The sequence below is a fragment of the Branchiostoma belcheri genome, unplaced genomic scaffold, assembly GCF_001625305.1.
Source record: "Branchiostoma belcheri isolate BF01 breed outbred unplaced genomic scaffold, Haploidv18h27 scaffold25, whole genome shotgun sequence".
Lineage (NCBI taxonomy): Eukaryota > Metazoa > Chordata > Leptocardii > Amphioxiformes > Branchiostomatidae > Branchiostoma > Branchiostoma belcheri.
Window position 1 is genome coordinate 1,245,277 of NW_017803854.1, and position 26,224 is coordinate 1,271,500.

Here is a 26,224-nt window from a genome sequence, read left to right on the forward strand (position 1 = left end):
AATTTCCTTCAGTAGCCAAGTTGGCTACTGAAGGAAATTGGCTAACGGCTGGATACTAGTTGGGTACTGCTGCCCCGCTAGAAGTCTGCACCGGAGGCTAGTATAGTGGGTAATAAAAAAAAGCTTGTGATGATCAAACCTTTTTTTGTCGGAGTGCCTGTCTCTCTGAGTCGACGTGTCCTGAGGGAAGGGTCCACATATCCTGCTTCTTGTTGCAACTCTCTGACATCCTACAGACGTTGTGGAGAATACACATATACCATCACCTCATTCTTCTCTATACAACTTAGCAACTTGGCTTGGTTACCTGACCTATTGTAGCTCCCGAGTCCTACATCCTCTCTCAGCTCTCCCACACTGGCAGAGAGAGGATGAAGGACTCGGGAGCTACAATTCTGGTAACCAGGCTAAGATTATAATCATTTGTACTTGAATAATTGTATGAACGTTAATGGTGTTAATAAAGTACAGGACCTATGCAGTACTCGTACATAAAGGTCAATTACACATGTAGGTCTCTCTTATAGATACTGTTTACATCTAATATTAGGCATTGCATTGCCAAAATACTTCGAGCTCATTGATGTAATTTGTAACTTTTTAAAAACACAAAATGTCGCACCTGTGACTCTGTATGACATTCGTCGCAGTAATACCGCCCGTCAATCTCCTCAAAGTTTTCTCCGTCGCAAATCGGACACCGGGGCATCGCTGTAACGTCCGGAATACACAGGTAAAATGAATATCTGTAAAATAGCAACAAGCTGAATCCTGAAACTTGGTTTCGAATCCCCGCCCACTTCTAGGGAGATTCTACTTGTCTATTTAGGGAGGTACTGGTAAAAATGATATTGTATAATCAATATATTTGAATGTATTATATCTATTTTTAGCATATAATGATCAGATATATATATTTGTATAATAAGTTTTCTTCATAATATTGTCAGATTTGCTGAAAATGATTATATTTTACTTGCAGAATAACTTTACATCCCCACACACAATGGTATGTACCAAAATTTCCCATCATTCGTCTGTGCTAAAACATGGCTGCGCCCAGGTCTTGAAAATTCGGTTTTAATTTCAACGCAGTTTTACCCAAAGTTTTCCCACATCTGAGACGTTTCCAGGATGTGTGCGCGTCTGGAGGAGGTGGCGGTACTGGAGGGTCACCAGGACAGGGCCTGGACCGTCGCCTGGAACCCGGCAGGAACGGTCCTCGCGTCTGCCGGCGGAGACAAGACCATCCGGCTGTGGGGGAGGGAGGGTGAGTCTACTAGTTACGTACTACTTGGTAGCAGGACTAGCTAGTAGTACTAGTAACTAACTTCCAACGGTTTCAGGACAAGTCGGCCCCAAAAAGGAATGAGGAACATGAACCCATTCCAACATTCCTTGTAATACACATTCCACAATACACATTCCACAATACACATTCCACAATACACATATAAATTCCAGATGGCTAACTGGAAGCAACAACTTACACGAACAAGCATCTAAAACTTATTGGTGTCTTGAATAACTTCACCAAACTACAGTGCTCTTCTGCAAACACTATTGATTAATGAGATGATACTTGCTTCATCAGAAAAGCCAAAATATGAAAATGCTCCAAAAAGCACCCATGGGAAAGTGACGAAAATAATTTGATATAATATTTCAACAAATTTTGCACGAGTAGTAGCTTGAAAAAGGATCATGCTTCAAAGTATCAATATCATGCTTCACCTTAGTTGGAAATTTTTCTTTTATTTACTTGAATTTTCACCACAAAACAAGGATCAAGAGAACCAAAGTCAATCGACTGCTTTACCCCTTTCACCCAACCCCATACCCAGGAGAGTCCTGGGTGTGTAAGACGGTGCTGGAGGACGGCCACACCCGCACCATCCGGTCCGTCTGCTGGTCGCCCTGCGGCACGTACCTGGCGTCCGGCAGCTTCGACGCCACCACGTGCGTCTGGGACCGGAAGAGCGGCGACTACGAGTGCGGTGCGACGCTGGAGGGACACGAGAACGAGGTCAAGTGTGTGGCCTGGTCGCCGTCCGGTCAGCTGATCGCTACCTGCAGCAGGGACAAGAGTGTCTGGATATGGGAAGGTGGGGATACTACATAACTTAGCTTGGAGCTTGAATCCAGCCTTGTTAGCTTCAGTCCACTCCCGAAGATCCACTATCCCGCCAACAGTATGTAGCGGATCTTAGGGAGCAGATAAAAGCTAACAAGGCTGGAAAACTGTAACTAACTAAAATGTCTTCATGGTAGCAAAATTTCCTGTCAGCAAAATGTCTGAAGAAAATGGACATCTTTACGGAACAGTGGCAGGGGAAGAGGGCGAAAGACAAGTATTACACTAATGATGATTTCTTAGATACAAAAGTGACTGTGAAAACCGTGAACACAAAAGGAGTACCGTGAAAAAAGTAGGAATTACGAAAACATTTGATTAGTTAGTTGGTAGATTGATTGATTGATGAGCACATATGCAAATAAACAGTGCAACATTCACAACAGTTAAAGGGGTTTAGAACAAATGTGTGTTCTTCCTTATTAACTTTTCATCAGACAGTTCTTTAGACTTAAAACATGATGATGCTTTTCTCACTCTCACATTCAGTACGTGACTGCTGCACACAAATAGCAACCACAAAGTCACATGTAATGTAAGCCCATGCCATTGTCCTGTCTTTTTAATGTTGTGTTTTAGGCCTGTCCCAATGTTCTGATTAATTTTTCTCCCCTGCAGTGAGTGAGGATGAGGACTATGAGTGTGCGAGTGTGCTGAGTCTACACACACAGGACGTCAAACATGTCACCTGGCACCCACACAAGGAGGTGGGACATCTTCACTTGTATTTTCTGCTTATCATTGTATTTTCTGGTAATCATAGTATGATGTTGAACTTTATTCCAACATAAAGGACACACAAGGATCAAATTTTCAATGACCACTTTCACTTTAGGATAAGTAATTTGACCAATCACACCGTCTTCCAAATCTAAACCCACGAGAGCAAGGGTTAGTTACATACAGACATGTACACATGACCTAAGTCACACAAGACTTTACGGATTCATGATGTCAGCAGTTGATCAAATGTGCCAGGGAGTTTATAATTTTTATCTCATCCACCGTCTCTGTTTAGTGAAGGCTGGCGTGTCCTGATATACATTTGTATATGTCCTCCTTTATCCCTGTAAATCCTTGCGTCTGCGAGTTACGACAACACCGTCATGTTGTACCGAGAGGCTTATAGACCCTTTCATTAACAAGAAATTGTACTTGGAGTGTTCCTTCAATAAGAAGTATCTCCATCTGTAGATCCTTGCGTCTGCGAGTTACGACGACACTGTGAAGTTGTACCGGGAGGCAGACGATGACTGGGACTGCCTGGCCACCCTGGAGGGACATGACTCCACCGTCTGGGGCGTCTGCTTTGACCAGTCGGGAGAGAGACTGGCCTCCTGCAGCGAAGACAAGACCCTGAAGATCTGGCAGGAGTACGCGCCAGGGAACGAGGAAGGTCAGTGTAAGCCGTTTGACAGTGAAGGCCCCTAAGATGTAAACAGTTGTTGTCTGGACAATGCTTGATACCTGTTTAACTTATCCACATTGCGTCACACAGCACATTGTGCAGTTCAAACCATGAACCAGCTTGCTTATTTTTTTCCACCCTTCCTGCAATAAGTTTGCAGAACAGAAGTCACTGTGAACATTAAGTACCATGAAAAAATTGTGAATTACAGTATATAGGGCTGACTGTATGCTTGTATCTGAGTAACTTATTAATGTTTGTAATTATTTGAAATTGAATGTTCCTTCCTTGCAGGTATCCAGACGCCAGGCAGTGACCCCACCTGGAAGTGTGTTTGTACTCTGTCAGGCTACCACAAGAGGACGGTCTATGATGTCAAATGGTGGGTTGGAAGTGCAGTAATATATACTATAAGTAGCTGTTTTTTTTTTACTTAGTTAGCTGTGAACTGTGCCCTAGAATAGAATTTTACCATGTGATGATGTTCGTCCATCGTAGTCGATGATGACCCCAACTTCAGTCCTTGTGTGTCCGGGTGTGGCTGACGAGAATTTTACCATGTATGTGCATATCAAAGTACTGGGATTGGTACTGTATTTCCATAATACGTATCATGCTAAATTTTCTGGGTGTCTAACCTTCATTAAATTATTCCAGTAGAAGTTGTATTATTATTATTTTTTTTGCAAACATTCAGGATTAACAGGATCTCGATGATTGTTCCAGGTGTCACCAGACCGGCCTGCTAGCCACAGCCTCGGGTGATGACTGTATCCGCGTGTTTCGGGAGGACGAGAGCGCGCCGGACAGGAGGAACCAACCAGAGTTCAGCCTCGCTGCCACGGCAGAGCAGGCCCACTCACAGGACGTCAACTGTGTCGCCTGGAACCCTAAAGAACCAGGGCTGCTGGCGTCATGTAGCGACGACGGTGTGGTCAAGATATGGAGATATAAGGAGGAAGAATAGTGTAGTTTTGTAAAAATGTAGAAGCAGGGAGGTTATGAAAAGGAGGAAAGAAGCTTTTACCATCACAGGGATTCTGTTGCAAGCAAAGGACTTTACAGACTCTTGTGCTCTTCAACATGTGTGTACCATACAGGAGCAGAAGTTGTGCTAACTTGTAAATGTACATATGTAGGGGGGCATTAATTGTACATGTACATGTAACTGATGTTAAAATTTTCAAGCTAAATTTGCTTGGACCTTCAGCTAGATAAATATCATCTGATATATCTGTCATAATATCATGACATTCTCTAGCATCACTGTCTGTTACATTTTCCTCTATACCTCTTCATATCTAACTATAGACTAACTAACCTACATGTACTACTAACAGGGCAAATGTCTGTTGGATTGTGTTTGTATGGTTAATCTTTCCAGTCAAAGAGGCATACAACCATTGACTCGTTTGACATTTTATTTGTACAAACCAAAAATGGACTGTCAGCGTTAAATCTGACATCCCTACTTCACACCTTGGACTATAATAAATTGAAATTAAGGTTTTTAAGTAGCAATGTCTTATCATTTTCTTCTCCTTTTCTTGTACATGTACCTAACAAGGTTTCTGCTTAGAGTGTTCTTCACATATCCTCATGATTTATATTTCCATCAACACAACATTTCTTAAGTATGTGTTTTAAAATCACTATTTATTATAACAGCAAGGTGAATATATACACAGGGTTCTTACATGTATCATGATGTAATTAAAGATGTTACCAAAAAGCAGTGAAAATAGTTAAAGAAGGTTCCCCATGGTTAACAGAATAATGCCCCAAATCCTGCATTTAAAACATGCTTTTCAGTGTTTCAGGCTAGGAAGGACTTTTTGTACACAATTGCATCATTATAGGCAAGCTGTAACTACCTTCTTTACCATATTCTGTAACAGGTCCCAACGTTTCACTGTAAGTATGTAATATAAGACAGAGATTCTATAGTATGGAATACTAGTACTACTAAATATTACTTTGTGTACTTGTATCACTTAATTTTTATCATACATGATAAAGACATTACACATCTTGCTAATTCCTTGAAAAAGACTGGTGATTGGGTAAGCACAATTTCTTGTGTTGCGTGTTGGAAATTACAACTTTCAAACTTGCTTCATAATGACAATAGACATTGTGTCTATCCTGGCATCCGTCACTAAGTTTTCTTCTGGTGAAAAATTATACAAAGTCGTCCTAACAAGCCTGGTACCAGCCGGTGAAATTTGTGCACATTTGTGAGTCTAGTCTGAGTCACTGTCCATGTCACTGGCCTCCTCTCCAACGTTGATGTTGAACTTGTACTCCTGGTCACAGCCCATGTAGGCATCGCTCATGTAGTACAGGGTGTAGGTGTGGGTCCCTGGGAACAACAACGGTGACATGGGTTAGGCCGCCAATACGAAATCTTTAAAGACATCCAATGCAATGTTAGAATGTCAGGATGGCAAAACTGCAAATATTCTTAATAAGGCAATATGTATGATATTAACACATACTGTCCCACATTAGCACGTTTGAATCAGTATTTCATACTCATTTAAAGGAGTACTAACCTCCAGAAGGAGGTGCTGTTTTTTGATACATGTTGCTGCAATGAATACATAACTAGCCGACTTTTTACATAATTTCGCTTGTACGACTTGCGCGGCGCATGTTTGTAAAGTGATATTAATATCATTTTCCCCCATGCTGAACCACAATTGATACATCCGGGAACTCTGGCTTACGCAATACTCATACACCTCAGGTCAACATAAACATTTTTGGACGAAAATGGTAGGAGACAAGCACATTAACAAGCTGATTATTGAGAAATTACTCGCTTTACTTTGCTTGACCTGCGGTTTGGATACTATAAGTATAATATCAGGATGTCTAATGCAGTGGGCGCTAGTTTCATCCTGCGCGTTTTGATTTTCTCAACTTATTTGCATGTAAATATTACTTGAACTGTTAATTAGATTACGCCACTTATGGAAAGGATAACTAGATTACGCCGTTTTTTTCATCGTCAATATTTGCGGCATAAATGAGGGGCGATAAGGACACCAAGAAGGGCAATGGTTGGTAAGATACCAAAGAACACAAAACGGTACGAATTTTTCTTATCGCCCCCGAAATGAGGTCTGTAACGTAACTTTTTGTTTAAAACATAGACACCAATGGGGTAGCGTGGTGTATTCTGGGATAGTTTTGAGGGTATTTCGAGAGTTTGTCCTGGATTCGATGCGTTTTAAAACTTGCGCGCAAAATGGGCATTTAATTGTATACTGTAAAATAATATGCATTTTTCACTTCCAAAAATAAATGCCTTTTGAAATAAAGCACCTCCTTCTGGAGGTTAGTACTCCTTTAAAACTCCAGCAACAAGCCCCAAGAACTTAGTATGTAGATCAGTGACTAATATATTGACTAGAATAAGCACAAAAAACTGCACTGAATTTTAAGAATCCTTAAGAATCGTTTGAGAAAAAATGGACCATCTGTGTACACATAAAAGCTTAACGCTTGAATCTTCCATAAATTTTATTCTGATACTGACCTTGAGATGGTGCCACAAAGTCCAGTTTGACCTTGGCCTTGTTCTGCAAGGTCAGCCTCTTGATGGAGATGAGGCTGTTGGACTTGTTGTCTCCGATCACCACCCACCAGCCCTCCTCACGTTTCTGCAACAAACACAAAATAAAAACCATTACATGCCAAGGTATCCAGAACATACATATAGGAGTTCTTGATACCATTTTTTTGTTGGTCATTATGCTGTTCCACTAGTACTACTTAGTGTAATTCAAATTAAGAAATATGTCCATGTGATTTTCAGATACCGTCAAACCTGTACTTTAGTGATCACCTCAGGCCCTAGATACTAGTAATTTTCCCATTGCCACAAGCATTAAGAATCCTGTTCCATTGACACAAGCATTAGACCAGATTTTACCAGGTGCAAATACATGTACACCTAAATGTGTATGATAATAAATATACACCCAGTACATAGACAGGTGTAGGTAGACATCAGAAATACCTGCACAGCTCCGATTTAAACCACACTAACCTGCATATACCGAGTGTTTCGAGCCCCAACAACTGTGACTGTTTGTAGTGTAAATACATGTATATGGATAGGTACAGGACAGACCCATGGCACGGTACAGCCAGGACCACCCTCGTGACCTCCAGTTTAGTCTCACCCCTTCTTCATCTCACTTCAGTACACAGGAAGGTACAGAAGTGGAACGCACTCTGGGGTAGTCATACAGTCTTCCTTCTACATACACGAATCATTTACTAGGGGTACTGTTTTAACCTAATGCAGGATAATTCTGACTAATTTCATAACTATCTGAATATGGATAGCTCTCCTGTACAGAAAAAAGTCGAGGCATCTAAAGATTGAAAGCTACAACAAATACGGCGGTCACAAAGAGATACAGTAGAAGTTGCCCAAGAAGACCACTTGGCGGACCAATAAAACTAGGCTTTGTGAAGAGGTGGTCGCTTCTTAATGCTTGTGTCAATGGGAAAAATTATCTAAGGAACTGCCAAAAAGTGGTCATATTGGTCTTTTAGTACAGGTGGTCCCCTGTACAGGTTTGACTGTACACATACATATACTCCTGACAGCAGCCCAAGACAGGAGAATCTGGCATCACCTCTGCTGTAAGGTCTGCCTTGCCCCCCCCCCCAATTAACCCGTGTCTTTCATGGGACTAGGTAGGTGTACAGGTATGTACTAAACAGACTTTGTTAGTGAACCATGCCCGTACCTGAGGGAAGAAGGGAGCGACGACTGGTCCGGCTGCCTCGTCCTCTCTCTCCAACGTCACCACCATCACTACAGGGGAGCCACTGGGGGAAAACAGCGTTTCATAGGTCAGGGGAAATAACAAGTGTATCCAAGGACAAATGAACAAATTTATGACTTCTGGGAAGTTTTCATGAGTTTTCGTGACAAGTTCACAAACCTGTTGGAAGTGGTTTTTGTGAGGAGATAGAATGATGCAACACTTTATCAGGTATTAACACAACTTCCTCAATTCCCCTACATACCACCTACTGAAATCCCCCCCCCCAACAACGTCATGCTATGTGACCTTGAGTAGTGGCCATCTCACCAATCATCTGTCAAAATCTCCTCCCACCCACCATGCAACCAAAGCTGTTAGGACAAGCAGAGACAAAAGCCCACAACTCACCCACCCAAAACATTACTTGTCCTGAGGTAAACACATATCAACTTTGGTTGAAATTGAGTCCCTCTACCATTCTTACAGCTTACTAAAATAGTGTACAAACTGGACAAAAAAAAAGGTGTCAGTAATACCTGTGCAGGTTGTCTTTGTCCATGACTTCGTACGCCAGCTCGATGTTGGGGTAGCGGTTACAGAAGCGCGCCACGTCCGCCATCTGGGCGTCTGTCATCTGCAGGAGACTGTTCCTGTCCTCATCCTCCATCTCCATGATGTCAAACACACTCTCTATGCCCTGGGAGGGGAAAATATAGGTATATAGTTTTACCATAAACATGGGCCATCCAGACCAGGACTTTCAACGAAAGCTGGTGAGCTAGAAATTCATGTATTTTTTGTCTATACGACTTACAGCTAAACCTAAGACTTTAAGTTTAACAGATTAACCTAAATTTTGTACATGTAAGAACAAAAAGCCAATACCTTAGCCTTCATGCCCCACTCTTAAAGATATGCAATACACTGTATCCTAGGTGAGGTATACTGTATTTCATAGCCCACCTCCAAAATGTAGAAATGCAGAATAAAAATGTAAAAAGTGCTAATATTTGATGGACATGCAGCCGGTTTCTCATTGGTCAAAGCAGTTACTGCCATTCTCTCACTGGTTGAAGTACTAATTGTGATTGACAGTCCCATAGTTGTACGTACCGAGTCAGTGCACTTCTTGATGAGATCGTTGGAGAAGTGCGGCAGCTGTTTGAGGTAGGAGTCCTTACTCCACATGGCCTGTGTCACCATCTGTGCCAGCTCCATGGCTGCCAGCGCTGGGCTCAGCCAGCCGTTACTGCTCAGCACATCCACACATGCCTGGATCAGCCGGATAGCCTAAACAAACAAACAAACAAATATTTACTCCACATGGCCTGAGTCACCATCTGTGCCAGCTCCATGGCTGCCAGCGCTGGGCTCAGCCAGCCGTTACTGCTCAGTACGTCCACACATGCCTGGATCAGCCGGATAGCCTAAACAAACAAACAAACAAACAAACATCATTCACAGTACTGCTCAACACGTCTACACATGCCTGGATCAGCCGGATAGCCTGGAAAAAAACGATAACAAATCAGAATCTGAGATTTCAGACTTCCAGGAGGTATGTAATCGTCGGCCTCCTGAATTTGGCAAATGTTTTTTCTGTGCTATAGCTTCATTCTAAACTCGTCAAATTTTCATTTTTTTAAAAAGAGTTATGAAGGGTCACAAGGTTCTTTCGCGAAAGAGAAACCCCTATGCTGGTTGAAAGGGGGCTACATGTACATCACAGCATAGGGCGTCCAAATCACAGCATACAATGTAGGAGGCCCCTATGCTCAAACAGCCCAGTGAGAACTATGTAGTTACCTTGGTGAGTATCTCCTCAGTGTCTGACTGCAGCTCAGCAGACAGCTGCATTCGAGACAGGTGTGCTACCCCTAAAGTTCGTTTACCAGTTACGGGAAACAAACAACTTATGCTACCCAGCCAGAATCTGAGGCCACAATTTTCCTGAGTCTGGCCTTACCTTGGTGAGGATCTCCTCAGTGTCTGACTGCAGCTCTGCCGACAGCTGCATGCGGGACAGGTGGGCCTGCAGCAGGAGGTTGGTCTTGATGTGGGGGTCGTTGAACTTGGGGTTGGCGAGCTTGTTGGGCAGCCGCGCGGACAGCTGGCGCAGAACCGAGTCCTCGTGGTGGCGGATGGGGATGGACTCGTACTCCGCCGCGTTGGAGATGATCTCCAGCAGGCCCCGGATCTTTGTCTTCGCGTTCAGAGACATGCTGAACAATTCTAAAGAAGTAAGACAAAAGATTTCCATGAAATATGTTTTACCGACAGCTGGAAATGTAACGTTACAACCCCCGCGTTGGAGATGATCTTCAGCAGGCCGCGGATCTTCGTCTTGGCATTCAGAGACATGCTGAACAGTTCTGTAAGTGGGAGGGAAAACGTCAAGATCAATGAAACTAGAAAGGCCAATATTTGCTGGGGAGCATATTTCAGTCCATTTAATCCCAATTCTAATCAAGTGAGAGGAAAGCTTCCAGCAGGCCACGGATCTTTGTTGGCGTTCAGAGACATGCTGAACAGTTCTGCACAAGTAGGAGGGTTTATGTCAATCAAAGATGTTTGATAGAAGGCTGGCAGAAACTCACTTTAAATCTTGAAGATTTTGAATACTTTTATTTAGAACTTATTTAGACGTTAGAACTTATGACAGTGCAAAATCAATATATTATCTGTCTTGTATGCTTGCAGTGGTACAAAATTGTTTGAACCATGGATTTAATATCTCTCAAATTAAATCTGCAGAAGTAAATGAATCATTTTTGTATCAAAGCTCCCTTCCTTGCAAGGAAAATAACAGAAATTCAGTTTACATGTTTGATTTTAGACAGAAAATCCCCTTGGTCTGTTATTGTACAATATCAACGTACCTATAGTGGTGTAGTTGATGTAGTAGTACGCGGCGATCATGCCCAGGTTCAGCGGAGACACGTCCATCTCGTCCTCGATGCTGATGCACTTGGACTTCTCAAGGTCGTTCAAGGTCATCTCAACCACCTCAGACAGGTGGTCCGACAGGTGACGGTGGGACACACCTGTGAAAGAGACAATCCAACATCATGAGTGAACAACAGTCTTCAGTATCAGTTTGCAGAATCAACAAGTGGCAGTTTCAGTCTTTCCAAGAAGCTAACAACATTCTACAGCATAACAAGAAATCAGAGATTTCAGAATTCCAAGAAATCTGATTAAAGTATTTGGGTTTTTGTGGTCTTCATGTAAACCCCCAGTTGCTATGCCTAACCTTTTTTACCTGTCATTTTGCCTCCCCCCCATGATGTTGACTTAAAATTCGTCTCAGGTTCACCCTAATTTCCTGTCACTGGCATTTTGACCCATAGTTAGATGCTGTCAACTGACTCTGTCTCGACACACAAACCTTCAGCTTATCCACCCTAAACAATACTTGTGACAGAGAGTCTGAAAGTCTTACCCTGTAGGTTATAATAGTTAGGGTTCTGAGTCATCCTGCGGTACAGGAAGGTCCAGACAAACATACACGCAAACCCAGTCTGTCCAGACAAACATACAAACAAACCCACAGCCCAGCCCACCGAAACAACATTCATGACAGATCCTTACCCTGCAGGTTATAATAGTTAGGGTTCTGAGTCATTCTGCGGTACAGGAAGGTCCAGACAAACAGACACACAAACCCACAGCTCAGTCATCTAAAACAACAGTAGATACTGTATAACAGTAGATACTGTATAACAGCAAGCCTTACCCTGCAGGTTATAGTAGTTAGGGTTCTGAGTCATCCTGCGGTACAGGAAGGTCCGGGCAAACATACACACAAACAAACAGACAAACAAACAGACAAACAAACCCACAGCTCAGCCACCCAAAACAATACAACAGATCCTTACCCTGCAGGTTGTAGTAGTTTGGGTTCTGGGTCATCCTGCGGTACAGGAATGTCCATGTCAGGTAGTCCACGGCGTCCTGCTTGTTCTCGATGGTCTTGGTGACGATCTCTGCGTTGAAGTGGTCGTGCATGCAGTGGTCCAGGTGGGACTCCACCGGCAGGGGCTCGTACAGGAACTTCTTAAAGAAGTCCTTCTTAGAGGCAGGGCACATCAGGACACACTTACCATCCTCGTCCTGGGGAAGAATGGGAATAAGGAAAAAAATTGTAGAAAGTTTCACTTCAAACTGTCTGGTTGCCTAAAAACATTAGAGACAGAAAAAACACAACAAATTTTTGCTTTTACTTGCTTGGAGACCTCATACCATGAATCTATGCATACTACTAGTGATGTCAAGAAACAGATACTGGCATTCCATCTTGTGTAGAAATTTATGAATAGATATTGCTGTGTAAAACGTACATAATGTATTTTCCTAAGATTCTTAAGGGTTCAAATTTAAAGTACACAGTATTTTCTCTATGACTAAGACCTATACTTCAGTACTAAAATGAAACTACTCATCAGTTATGTGCATGCAGAAGAAAACCGTGTTTCCTGACCGTGAGAGGCCTGTTGGCGCGCCCGACCATCTGCAGAACGTCTGTGACGGGATAGTCCACGTAGGCGTGGATCTTATAGAGCACAGTGTATTTCTATATGATTAATACCTATACTTAAGTACTAAACAACTCGTCAGTTATGTGCATGCAGAAGAAAACTGTGTTGTCTGTCTGACCGTGAGAGGCCTGTTGGCGCGGCCGACCATCTGCAGCACGTCGGTGACGGGGTAGTCCACGTAGGCGTGGATCTTCCCGTTGTAGAACTGTGTATCCATGACAACCACCAGGTGGGCCTGCATGCTGATGGCCCAGCACAGGTTACGGGACGCTACCACCACCTGGGGGAGGGATAAGACTTTTAAATTTCATGTCATAGATAGCCCAATGCATTACATCAAGTAGCACAGGATACGGGATGCCACAATGACCTGGGGGGAGGTGGGCTAATTACATGATGTAGTCTATTAAGTTTTATAAAATTCTTGATTTTGATTGTACTGATACACTAAGGATTCTGTATTTTCCTTCAGCTTTCATGCCAAACCATGAGAACAAGTTTTGAGAACAATGTTCCTGTTTTGAAAACTAATCTTTCAGTCACCTGAATGGCGCCGGCATCGAACAGCTGTTGGACGATCTTCTTCTCGATGTCGGTGAGCCCCTCGTGCATGTACGCCACTCCGTTCACCAGCGTCTCCTTCAGCGTGGCGTCCGACACCTTACTCAGGTGGGGCCCAAGGTCATCTTCCGTGCAGTGTAGGAACCTTCACAAGGTGGGGAGGGGGGCACAACAAGTTAGTCAAAGGTCATCTTCTGTGCAATATTTGTTTGAACCATTGTGTAGGAACCTTCAGAAGGTGGGGAGGGGGGCAGTACAAGTTAGTTCAAGGTCATCTCCTGTGGAACCTACAGAGCAAAAAAGTTGGGCTGTATAAAGGGGGTACAGTTTCATCAGCATTGATTTTAACCTTTCAAAGATGTATAAATATTCTCTAAAAAGAGTATGGAGAAAAGCAAAACTAAAAGAAGAAATCAGAGATTCAGACTTCAATGCTTGGCCTCTTGAATTCTTCAATGTTGACCCCTAATTCCAGCTAGCTGCCAACCTGATTCTGTGACCTTCACATACACCCCATTTCCAGTGTCTGTCCTTTTGACCTTACCGTCATTATGCCTGTCAATCTTTCCAATACCCCCACCTGCTGTCAACCTACTCTGTCTGGAAAAACAGATACACACAAACCCACAGCTCAGCCACCCAAAACAATACTCCCATACCAAGAGTATAACCTCACCTTTGCGGTTGCTGGTCAGCTGCAGCGAAGGTGAGAATATCGATGGCGGTGATCCGCGCTTGTTTCCGTGACGGCACGAAGATGATGACGGGCTTCTTGGTGGAATGCTTCAGGATGGCGTGGTACGCCGGCTTGGACATGGCGATCAGCCGCGACGGCGTGTGCGTGATGTTGAAGCCCTAAACAAAAATACAGAATTATACATACACTAGTAGTATCACTGTCAATGATATGATGTGAATCTTTATTGCATGTTCTTGCCCAGATGGGCTAAATGCACAAATGTGACCAAATGTGGTCGAGAGGATAAAAAACATGATTATTGCATACTGGGACGCTATATTCTAATGCTAAGTGCTAGGAGTCTATATAATACAACTATATACTACCTATCATCTATTGTCAATGTGAACTACTGTTTTAGGAGTTTGAGCTGGTAATCCCACTTTTTTCATTTGCTTGGTTATCAAGACTCAAGTACAAAAAATATAGACCCTTGTGACTTTTTCTGAGGAACTTTGTTTTAGGCCTTCTAATCATAATCTCCTGTGGACAGAAGAGACTGACTCTCTAGCAGTGCTACAGTTACATTTACTGTAATTCCTGACAGTTTCACTGCACTTTTATGTTCACTGTTTTCACAGTCACTGCTGTACTGTCTTTTGCCCCCCTCCCTACACTTGCTCCCACCATGAAGATTGAGTTCTTTGAACATGTCCTTTATTCTAAGACCCTAAAATTTTGCTACTGCGAAGACAGAGTTAATTCCAGTAACCACAGTGAGTCCCACCTGTATGTGCAGCTCCAGCGGCACCGGCCGTACGTTGGGGTGGAAGTTGAATGTGGAGTTGGTGGTGGCGCCCAGCCACTGGGCGATGTCCTTAGCGTTGGACAGGGACGAGCTCAGCGCCACGATGCGGATCTGCCGCTCGATCTGGGAGGCGATGTACCGCATACGCGAACAGATCACCTCCAACACAGGCTGGGGGATGGTAAAATGAATCAATGTGAACCAAAAATAATGACTATCATGGAAGTTCATCTTTGTTGGTAGTAATCATAGTACGATGCTAAACTTTATTCCAATGTAGAGGGTACACAAGAACAATTGCATAAAGTTGTGTGAAGAAGGTCATGTGTCGGTAACTGTAACACACGTGGGTTTACGTTTGGAAGCGATTGGTCATAGTGGTCATTGAAAATTTGATCACATTATCAAGTCAGTATGGCCTTACTCTCGTACATAAAGACGTAACCAACAGTCACCTCTACATGAGTTTGCTGAAGAATGTTGTGAGTTGATTTACTTCTTACCTCAACCTTCTCCCTGCTAAGAATTGGTTAGAGCTTAGGCAGCAGACAACAAATCATTGCATTTCGATTCACTCTGTCCCTATCCTCTAACGTTAACCCTTTTATCCATACTTTTCATGACACATACCCCGTTCTCTCCACCGATGAGGTGTGCCTCGTCCACGATGAAGAGGTTGACGTTCTGGACGTTCTTGCGCTGCTTCCATCGTCGTGACAGGACGTCCCAGCGGTCGGGCGTGCTGATGATGATGTTGCCCTTGGCCAGCAGTTTGAGGTCGGTGCTGGTCTCCCCAGTCAGCATCACGACCTTCTTACCCAGCTGTACCTGGAACTTAGCGTACCAGTCGCTGTACACCTGGGACAAGACATCAGAGTCTGTGTTATTAAACAAGTATACACCTGTACAACTGCGACAAGAAATCAGAGTCTGTATCTGTATCTGTACAGCTGGTATAACCGTCCTTCGGTGTTACACACAAGCTGATCACAGTACAAGTTATTATGAATTATGATTCAAGTTTAAACTGCAATTTCCTACAAAAGAAATTGGGCTCACTGGTAATCAAATTTTTAAACTTTTTAAAATTTTTAAAAATGTATTTTGGGCTTTCATGAATTTATTGGTACAACCAAGGAGATTGTATCAGGACTAGGTCGGAAATTGTGAAGGGTAGAGGGGTCACTCATGCAACCTTCAGCTTTCTGTATTCCCCATGCTGATCTCTACTTCCTGCTGGCTCCAGGCCAGATTCCAGTTCAGGACCTTTATTCAAATTTATTCCATTTCCTGTAGAACATCATTATGAAAAAGTCAGCACAGTCCTACAACACTAACCTGCTCAGCGAGTGACTCCATGGGTGTGACGTAGACGCAGCGCCCCTCCGGGTTCTGTGAGATCAGCCGCAGCACGGCAAACTCTCCGCAGATCGTCTTCCCGCTTCCTGTCGGCGCCCCGATAAACACGTTCTCGTCTCCGTTGTACACTGCGTTGAACACTTGCGTCTGTTGGAGGGAAAGGAAATGTCAATACAATCGAGGAATGTGTGCCCTCTAGCAACTAACTGCAACATACATATATTTTCAATTGAATCAGATTAAAACAGAACTTTACAACAAGGCAAGACATGTGGTAGCCAAGCAGCATTAAGGCTGGTAGCAGCTACCTCTGACATGTACAACATATACATTTTTGTACTACAATGTATCATACATTGTAAGATACAAGAGGCACAACAAAATATCAATTATACACCACAGCAATTAAATATATAAAATACGAAAAAGTAGGAATGAGACGGTTGGAAGGTCTAACAGGAAGTGGTTTTTGCACTTGGCCTTTTTTGAAGTTTCTGATGAACTTTTTTAAAGCCTTTTTTCAGTGATCTAGTCTTTGAATTGTGCAATATCCTGTGTGCTACTGCGTTTTTTAGCTTTACTCTAGTTGACAATTAAATTTTTGTTTCGCAAGTTTAACAGTCTAACTAACCTGGATGGGGTTGAAGCAGGGGAACTTGTTCTGGTAGAGCGTCTCGTAGAGCGAGTTCCTGAGCGCGGAGACAGGCAGCGGCTGCAGGTCCAGCAGCTCCGTGGGCGGCGGGTTCTTCTCCGGCAGGATCAGGTGACGGAACGACACGGGCAGCTGGGTCTCAGACATCAGCCAGCGGTCAGACACAACTCTGTATGAAGAACAAACATTGTACTGTGAGCGAAATCTTCTCGGCATAAATAAAGAGATTAAATGGGAGGATCAGGTGACGGAACGACACGGGCAGCTGAGTCTCCGACATCAGCCAGCGATCTGACACAACTCTGTATGAAGAACAAACACATAGTGTGAGTGAAATCTTTTTCGGAAAAAAACAAAGAATTGCTTCAATAGAGATACAGGAAAAAGAACATATTCTACATCAACTTTCAACACTTTGGATACTTGCAAAAACATTTCAAATCTACCAATAAAACTTAATTGGTAAAAATTTACCTGACTTTGCTGAGATACCCATAAAACTTAAATAAATTTACCCGTAAAACTTTGCAGAACCCGACAATTCACCACACATCAAGACAACACTGGTACAAACAGACTGTGACCTGACGAGACACTAAGACCCCCTAGGTGCAGTAAAACCCCTACCTGATGAAGTACTGTGGAGGCAGCGGCTCAAACACAGGCACGAAGAACTTGACCATGTGCTCGTCCTGTGCGAACTTGGCCTTCAGGAGGAAGTACTCGTGGTGCAGGATGATCTCTGAGTCCACGTCCTCCACCAGGATCCAGAAGGCCTCCGAGTTTCCGTGGATCTTGTCGTCCCACTGGAAATCCGGCGTGATCGTCAGCTCAACCTTCAGTGTGGATCTGGCGGGTAGAAATATAAATTTTTACGGAGGTTACCACCAGACGATACCCGATGGCAATGTTTTCTTCATTTTACAGCGCAAATTTCATGATCTATGAAAGTTTTTTCTATGTATTTTAGAACAAAAAGGGGAATGTGACATGATTTTTTTGTAAGGCTGGAACCAGTTCTCAACATTCCATTTTTTTTTACTTGAACCGAAACATTTTACTTTACAAGTCCAGAACCAGTCCAGCATACCAGTACACAGCACTATTTTCTATATATTTTGTCTTGCCCTTACATATTCTCTCATGGCCCAAAAAAAAGCCTGAGCTTCTTCCAAAGGTTCATTCAATCAAACAAACCTTGTGATTAGCTGGATGCATTTCACATGATATAAGGGAACAAGCAACAAACCTTGTGATTGGCTGTATGTGTCTCACATAGTTTAAGTTAACAAGTAACAAACCTTGTGATTGGCTGGATGCATATTACCATAACCAGTGGTCGAAATACTTTTTTTCAGTGCTCTGCAATATTGCAGAAGAGTCAAAATTTCGTCCTGCAATTTGGAAATACTTTCTGCAAATACACAAGCCCCCATATTACAACCTTCTGAAACCAATAATGCCTATTTTTACATCATATATATATAACGGTATAGCTTTGTAAATCTGTAGCATTACTGAAATTCTTCGGTCCGGTCCCAAAAAACCGAAACGTCGGTGGACCGGTTTTTTTGACCGGAACAAAAATCCATATTTGTTGTTACTGAATAACTGATGATCACTACATATTACAAAGAAGCCTGCCAGGAAAATGAAAATCCAGCCTTCAAATAAAAGAAGTTTACCTTAGTCTCCGTCTCTCTCATTTTGCAACAATATTTTCCCATAGTTTGGTACCAATAGTTATCTAGAAATCATAAAGGACAAGTCTACGGGCCGTGCTTGGTTCGGATCGAGCCGAAAATCACTGATTTTACCCATATGGTCACAATGTGATGCACGTAAATTTTCACTCGAAATGAGAAATTACCGCCCAACAAAACGGACCATTAGGTTCCCAGTGCTGTATTTCTCTTTTGTTCATGTGATCAACTTGTTTTCTTTGCTTGAATCGTGCAAAATACCAAGGAAAAACATCGAAATTTCGGCAAATTAACGCCCCGAGTGTGGTTTTTCGGAGGAGCCATGTTTTCTTTGCCGTGTTGCCTGCTGGGAAATGCTCAGCGAAAACTGCCGAAAATTGCCGAGGCAGTTGTCGAGTCCTCCCGGGAGACGAAATCTAACATCGGAAAATGGCGAGTGCCCATATTTGGTTATCGTCGCCTTTCGTCGCCTTGTCGAAATCGTTCAACTTTGACCCCAAATTCCCTTATATGGGACCATTACAGTCTGCTGGAAAATGCCGGCAGGTTCGTGCGGCGCAGGTTTTCGATCTATTCACACTCGGAATCACAGCGCCACTGCTTTGCTAATTGAAAACTATTGAATCAGGAGCCTATTTTTTCCTTCTGCAAAATTGCAGATTGTAAGATTTTTTCTTCTGCAATCTTGAAAATCTATCTGCAAATTGCAGACTGCAGACGGGTATTTCGAACACTGATAACATAAATCAACAAGTAACAAACCTTGTGATTGGCTGAGTGTGTGCATTTCACACGACACAAGTTAATAAGTAACAAACCTTGTGATAGGCTGGATGTGTGTGGCCAGCTCCAGTTTGGGGAACTGGTGGATGAACTTGTGCAGAGTCTTGCCCATCTTGGGCATGCGGATCAGCTCGCCGATCTCGTTGTGGTTCAGGTCGTAGAACCGCTCCCACGGGAAGTTCTTCTTCTCGATCTTACGCACCACCTCCTCTGGAATCTTACGGAACTGGCGCAGCGGGCACATGGACTGCCACCTAATGACGAATTAGACGAATAAGAACTGCAGTAAGGATCTCAGTCTTCTTATCTCTTTATAAACAATCTTTTATATCAGGCCTAGGTTATCTCTTTCATAACCCAATATACACTGACTGCATTGTAGTTAGTAATAGAAAATTGGTAGGAAAAGGGCTACTTCAGTGTGCTAAACTATATCAGGGCTAAGAAAATGGAGACAAGTGCTGCCAATACACTATATAAGATGGAGTACAATATTATCAAAACAATTTATCAGATCATTAGACTAAAGAAACACAGTATTTTTGCAGTACTTTTACAAAAACTTTTGTTTGGAAGACAGGGAATAACAGACGCTTAACTGGATGGATGGAGTGAGTGAGTGAGTGAGTGAGCGAGCGAGTGAAGCATAATTCTGGGTCATAATTAAAGTCAGCTCATAAATCGTTTAACACCCACATCCTCTTGTCGATCATCTTGCACAGCGCGAGAGCCTTGTCTGCCAGCTGTGCCCAGCCGCGGTGCAGAACGATCTCGAAGATGGCCCTCATGAGCCGGCCGGCGGACTGGGTCACGTACACCATGTCTGACACCAGCGCAAAACCCTCCAGCTTCAACTGGGAGATGTACGCTTGCAGAAGGACGTTCACCTGGAATAGGGAGGTGGTTTGTTAATTTATCTATCTATTCATTTTGACTGAAGATACAGTCAAGGCTGCCAAAGTAGCACGGGGTTATTGTTAAGGATGAACCTTGAGGGTCCTTACCTCCTTAAGAGTTTAGTTCAGTTCATCCTTATGGTGACGTCATGTACTGCCTCCTTAAGAGATAGCTCTTTATTCAAGGCGATCTTACTACTACACTCATCACATACTAATATATAATAGAAAACCGCATCTAAAGACTTCCAGAATGTATTTTGGGTTTTCATGGGTTGTCAGTCTGCCTGTCAATCTTCCATCTACCATGTTGTCAACCTACTCTCATTTCCAGTGTCTGACCTTTTCACCTGTCATCCTGTCTCCCACTCGCATGATGTTATAACCATAGCTACTCTGTCCAGACCCACAGTTCAGCCACTCAAAACAATACTTCCCTCCTATTCATATGGTAGAAAAGCTGTCTTCCATACAAAAATGCAGAAAATCTTGTGATGGAACAAAGTGAGGTTTGAAAGAGGAATTTTTGACAGTACCTTGGCACTTGGCTCCTCAATGCTCTCCTTGATGGGGATGGGAACTCTCTCCAGCATCTTCTGCAGCTCCAACTTCTCCTCCTGCACAGACACACAAAATTGTGGTTAAAAGAGCCACCTAGCAGTCTCAGTACAAAGTGCAAGAAGTCTAAAACTGTATTCATGGCAAAGATTTATTTGTGTGACAAGTAAGATCAATATATTACATGTCAGATTCTTTTCACAATAACATGCCAGAATGGAAGTATCAATGAATGGTTCACAGATTTGAAAGGAAATGGCAATTCTGTCAATGGTTGATTTGTTGACCTATATCAAGTGAATGTCACCAGCTTTCGGTTGTTTTGACACCTGATCCATGATAGAGTGTGCAAGCTTAATCACTTTTACTCGGAGAAATACCACTGCACACAGGAAATTAAGAAATAAGTTACAATACTCTGCTGATCATGGGCAAGAAACAATAGGTCACTCTACAATACCAAAAGTTTCTGAATTCATAGCAAATAGTAGGATCTGTCAGTCAGTATCAAAAGACAAGGTCCAGTTCAGCCCACCAATGTTGGCAGACTTTCTCCCTTACCTCCCGCACAGTGATGTTTCTGAACTCTCCGGAGAGCGAGAAGACACGGAACAGTTCGATCTCGCTGAGTGTGGGCTTCAGCAGCTGGTTGTAGGTGGCGATGGTATCGTGTGTCAGGTAGTAGTAGCTGGCAATGCGACCCAAATCTGTCACCTGGGGTAGGATAATTACAATAACAGAATCCATTTTAAATGGGAATCAAAACCACACAACTTTGCACTTCTTCTTCTTCATTCTTCCTCTATGAGGTGCAGCTAGTGAAGTTTTCTCTCCAGTACAGTCTGTCAGTCATTCCGGACAGAAGTTCCAATCCTTGCAAACTTCGCACTTAAACATTATGAACAAGAACATTGGGATTTTAGAAGTATATGTATTTGGGGTTTTCTTGATCTTCTTCAAGTTCACCCCATTTCCTGTGTCTGACCTTCTAACTTGATAGTCTGCCTGTCAATCCTCACCCACGTGCTGTCGACCCACTCTCAAGTAGACCCCATTTCCTGTGTCTGAATTTTATTTGTATTTATTTCTGCCTGTTCTCCATCCACCAGATGTCAACCTACTCTGTCTGGACAGACACACATACTCCCAGCTTATACCCTAAACAATTCTTCTGTACCAAGAATTAAAAGTTAGGCATTTAATTTAGACATTTAAGTACGCGATCACTGACCTGGAAGTTGCCTGTCTTCTTGTCGTACTTGATGAGGTTGTGTTTGTCCAGCATGGCAGCCGACGTGTGAATCAGGTCGATACGCCGCTGCTCCAACAACGGGTCGTCCTTCTACAGGAAAACAAAAACAACAACAAGATCAAAACAAACAAGCCAGACTACTAAAATGCTAAGTAGAAAACATGACTAGAAACAGGTATGCAGAAAAAGGCAGAAAAAGTATTCCAAATCCTGACTACAACAGCTTCTCACTACAGGCTGTTTGAGTGTAGGGGCCCCCTGTGCTGTGATTTGGACCTGTCTAGCCCCCTTTCAACCTGTGTAGGGGTGTTTCTTCTTGGGGAGAACATTTTGACCCTTCATAAATCCTTAAAAAGATTTTAAAATTTGACTTCAGAATGAAGCTATAAGCAAGGAATTTGTCCCTCTATAATCAGGAAATACTGTCTCTGACAGTTTCGAGTTTTAACATTTTTCGGGGAGAATCCTAGACTTCCTACTGTTGACCCAATGCATGGCTTGCACCACAGAAAATTTTCCTTCTGTCCCTGACCCGTACACTGTAAAACAACCTTCGTGGTGAGAACCCTGTACAGCTTTTAAAAAAGAACCAGGAAAGTGTTGGTTACCGTGTCAGCGGAGACTCCGTACAGCGTGGGGTTACGGAGCATACGGATGTACAGGTAACTGTAGCCCAGCCAGTGGACGGCGTCCTTCAGGTTCTGTACCGTACCCAGCACTATCTCCGCATTCAGGTTGTCTGCCAGCTTGGAGATGAACTGGCTTTCCACTGGCAACTGGAGAAATAACAAAACAGGGTGTTTAACTCTTTTTTTTTTAATTAAATGCAGTTTGATCCTGCTGGTGCCATTGACAATCAATGAAGTTAGGCTCAATCGACCACATCACATTAATTCACCTCAAATTAACTTGACTAAACATTGTCATGATCCACATTTACATTACCTCGGTGACACAGTTAACACATGTATAAAATACAATATTCAGTTCAATATACTGTATTAGATGTATGTTGAGTTCAAGAGGACTCTTTTGACTGTGTTCGTAGAGAAGACCAAGGCTTTTGTGAACTACAGCCATGCACCTTGCATGTAGGCTGCTAACAGACTTCCTTAAATACTTGTAGGAATAAGAAATCAAAGTGTTTAGGCCTCAGAAAAAATGTTCTGTTTTCGGTTTCCCGACCAACCCTAGCAAAAACCCAACAACCCTAGCCTTTTTTCTTATCTAATGACATGGCAGAAAAACTTTTTGATTTCGCATCCGAGTTTGGAACCCCTACCTGTTGGTTCTGTAGTGACAGGTAGTACTGCAGTTCACTGTGGCTTGTGAGGAGGAGCCCCTCCCCCTTGGTGTCGTACTGCGGGCGGCCGGCACGTCCCAACATCTGCAGGACGTCCAGCGCACCCAGCTCCACCCAGCGACCTTTCTCCGGACTGTACACCTGTAGGAAAAAAGTACAACTTGTAAAAAAGTCCCTCATACATTGATGGACATTTCATTATTTTACTTTTGCAGGAGGAAAACATTTTGTTTTTTGGTGGATCTTTCTTTTTGTTTTTACTGTTTCCCTTATTCTTTGTTCTTCTTCTCCAAACACAAAAGGTCAATGACCTAGATCAGACAGCTGTTACCATGGTAACTGTTACTGTAGCAGACACCCTGTGGTGTTATAGCAAGTTGAAGGACAGAATTGGAGGGGCCAGTAACCATATAAAGAAATGTGTTTGAGTAAGAACAAACAGAGTGTAGCGTGCGTAGTCCAGTGGTTAGCGATCCTGCCTCTGGACTAAGAGGTTGGGAGTTCGAATCCCGGCTGATGTCGCTCACCCGACATGCACGCTACTGTTTAGGGTCGCAGTCCTTCGGACGGGACGTTAACCGTGGTCCACTGTTCATTGTGCTTGTCGAAAAGAGCTAGGGGAATTTCCCCGGTACAATGAACCTGTAAATACTGTACATAGCGTCTGTCTTCTCTGTCACGACCAGTGGAAGATTAGCTCTTCAATGAGCTAAACTGGATCGAGATCACTTTCACTTTCAGAGCAGTAGTTTGTTGGACTTATATTTGTTGAATTTTGTTCTATTTCTTCCTACTGTCTAAACCCATATTCAACCCCAAAAATGCTGCCCAAAGACCGCCTCGGCAGCCTGAAGGTTAAAGCGTACCTGTGTGCCCTTGATGATGACGGTGTGAGCGGGAAGGTTGACGCCCCAGGCCAGTGTTGCCGTTGAGACCAGGACCTGGATGTGGCGGTCGGCGAACAGGTCCTCCACCAGCGTCCGGTCCACGCGGGTCATGCCGGCGTGGTGGATGGCGAAACCGTACGGCAGCAGGTCTTTCAGCTCCTGGTTCTACAATCACAACACAACAGTCCTTCAACATGCATTCAAAGACAAATCAAACTCTACAAATGTACTGGATAAATAACTAACTTCCAGACGTTTTGAGTGACACCCGTCACTCTTCTTCAGCGTCACTAAATCAACTGAGAGCATAAGTCAACACTAATCATATGTGAAGAACAGGAAAAATCAGTTGAACATGACAAAGACTCATATGTGTCTCTATAATGTACACTGTAAATGAGGATAGGGGGAAAACTGGTAAACGTTAATATTATCCATCAAAGATGACGGATTGGGCAAAATTTTTGTCCGTCATGAGAGGTAAAATTCCGTCAAATGACGGAAAGACGGACACTGGCTAGAACACTGGCAATAAGATATCATGTTACAAAGGAAAGTTCTCGTGTTACAACATACCTTTGCCTGCTCGGCCTCTGTCCTCAGCACCTCGGTGGCGGCCGAGCCCTCCCGTAGGAAGTGTCCGAGCGTGTCCTTCTCCAGACACATGTCCCGGATTGCACGCGCGGTCTTCCCCGTCTCCTTACGCGAGTGCACGAACACCAGAACCTGGTTCTTCCCAGCATGCTCCATAACCTTCTCATACAGGATGTCATTCATCAGCTGTGGGAAAAGACATACAAAATGATTGAGGGGACAGAAATACTTTGATTTAGAGGGATCAAAATGCCTCCTAGCAACTTAGGTGAGAACTGCGAGTGCACGAACACCAGAACCTGGTTCTTCCCAGCATGCTCCATCACTTTCTCATACAGGATGTCGTTCATCAACTGAGGAAGTAAAAATATGAAGCATCGAAGCATCTACAAGCAACTTATTTGAGAACTGCGAATAGGAGAGGTCTTTAAGAATAATGGAAGCTAGAAATTTTGAAATGGCTCACAAATGCTTTCCTTTATTGTAGATTTGAAAAACGCTTTGTGGCAAAAGCCTGTCAACTGCATAGGGCTGTGGAATCCCAAACCGTTTTCCAGTTTTCCATTTCACACTATTGTTTATCCAAAGCCAGCTTAATATATATCGTAAAAAAATGTCAAGTTGGAACACAATGATATTGAACCAAAAATATGCCATACAAATCACCAAAAGCGGCAGGAATAAGCCGACAACTTCCTGTATAAAACATCAGACTGCCAAAAGGAACAGGGTTTGAAGCTGATGGTTTTAAGCCACAAAGGACATTTTTTTAGTACTAAGGGTAGTTGGTACATGTCACACGACCCTACCTGGAAGCGTTTCACAGCTTTCTTCTCTGTGATGCCGATGTACTGTTGCTCCAGGGGCACCGGTCGGAAACTGTTGTCAAAGAAAAACAGGCCCTTGGCGGGATCCACCCGCAGGAACGTGGCCACGTCCTCGTAGTTAGGCAGAGTGGCGCTCAGACCAACCAGTCGGATGTCCTCCTGGGTGGTCTCAATACTCCGGATCATTCTGCGAAAAAGAATAAAAATTGTTTGTATTAGAATCATGTGTGTGATCTAAATATAGCTTTGTACCAACCTTTAAATTTGGTTATGCAAAACCAACAGGAAGTTAAAGATTTCACATCCATTAAGTGTTCAGAGTTCTGTTATTCTTTTTACTATGAATTTATCACTCATTCGTTGATTCAGTGCATAATCTACGGTCACTTCTTTGTTGGAACAAAAGTTTTACCTTTAAACTTCACGATCATAAACCACTGTGAAACTTTGATTAAGTCACTTTGGATAGCATGCTTGATTGTATGAAGACTG

At 43.1% G+C, this 26,224-nt stretch overlaps 3 protein-coding genes across 3 annotated transcripts in view; 1 reads left to right on the forward strand and 2 right to left on the reverse strand.

Moving 5' to 3' along the window:
- LOC109471370 (TATA box-binding protein-associated factor RNA polymerase I subunit B-like) overlaps positions 1–734 on the reverse strand; it is an 8,296-nt gene extending 7,562 nt beyond the window's left edge. Inside the window, exons 1-2 of the mRNA XM_019770660.1 lie at positions 623–734; positions 140–230 (exon numbers count right to left, since the gene is read on the reverse strand). Coding sequence (XP_019626219.1) covers positions 140–230; positions 623–709 — 178 coding nt within the window. The 5' untranslated portion in view covers positions 710–734. The remainder of the gene's footprint in view (positions 1–139; positions 231–622) is intronic.
- A 313-nt stretch (positions 735–1,047) lies between these two features.
- On the forward strand, positions 1,048–4,555 carry LOC109471495 (probable cytosolic iron-sulfur protein assembly protein CIAO1 homolog). The gene is made up of 6 exons (XM_019770829.1): positions 1,048–1,270; positions 1,845–2,105; positions 2,753–2,841; positions 3,329–3,530; positions 3,837–3,924; positions 4,269–4,555. The coding sequence occupies exons 1-6, from the start codon at positions 1,135–1,137 to the stop codon at positions 4,507–4,509; spliced, it is 1,017 nt and encodes a 338-aa protein (XP_019626388.1). The 5' UTR covers positions 1,048–1,134; the 3' UTR covers positions 4,510–4,555.
- A 1,073-nt stretch (positions 4,556–5,628) lies between these two features.
- Positions 5,629–26,224, reverse strand: part of LOC109471563 (U5 small nuclear ribonucleoprotein 200 kDa helicase-like) — a 28,352-nt gene continuing 7,756 nt past the window's right edge. The window contains exons 13-38 of the mRNA XM_019770913.1: positions 25,715–25,919; positions 24,888–25,091; positions 24,291–24,476; positions 23,404–23,565; positions 22,730–22,897; positions 22,101–22,211; positions 21,431–21,583; positions 20,848–20,928; positions 20,112–20,302; positions 19,451–19,669; positions 17,557–17,778; positions 16,909–17,098; positions 16,257–16,424; positions 15,549–15,776; positions 14,898–15,089; positions 14,108–14,286; positions 13,414–13,576; positions 12,989–13,150; positions 12,211–12,445; positions 11,212–11,376; positions 10,299–10,564; positions 9,446–9,622; positions 8,869–9,029; positions 8,312–8,393; positions 7,087–7,210; positions 5,629–5,904 (exon numbers count right to left, since the gene is read on the reverse strand). Of these exons, the coding sequence (XP_019626472.1) occupies positions 5,786–5,904; positions 7,087–7,210; positions 8,312–8,393; positions 8,869–9,029; positions 9,446–9,622; positions 10,299–10,564; positions 11,212–11,376; positions 12,211–12,445; positions 12,989–13,150; positions 13,414–13,576; positions 14,108–14,286; positions 14,898–15,089; positions 15,549–15,776; positions 16,257–16,424; positions 16,909–17,098; positions 17,557–17,778; positions 19,451–19,669; positions 20,112–20,302; positions 20,848–20,928; positions 21,431–21,583; positions 22,101–22,211; positions 22,730–22,897; positions 23,404–23,565; positions 24,291–24,476; positions 24,888–25,091; positions 25,715–25,919 (4,513 nt within the window). The 3' untranslated portion in view covers positions 5,629–5,785. The remainder of the gene's footprint in view (positions 5,905–7,086; positions 7,211–8,311; positions 8,394–8,868; positions 9,030–9,445; positions 9,623–10,298; positions 10,565–11,211; positions 11,377–12,210; positions 12,446–12,988; positions 13,151–13,413; positions 13,577–14,107; positions 14,287–14,897; positions 15,090–15,548; positions 15,777–16,256; positions 16,425–16,908; positions 17,099–17,556; positions 17,779–19,450; positions 19,670–20,111; positions 20,303–20,847; positions 20,929–21,430; positions 21,584–22,100; positions 22,212–22,729; positions 22,898–23,403; positions 23,566–24,290; positions 24,477–24,887; positions 25,092–25,714; positions 25,920–26,224) is intronic.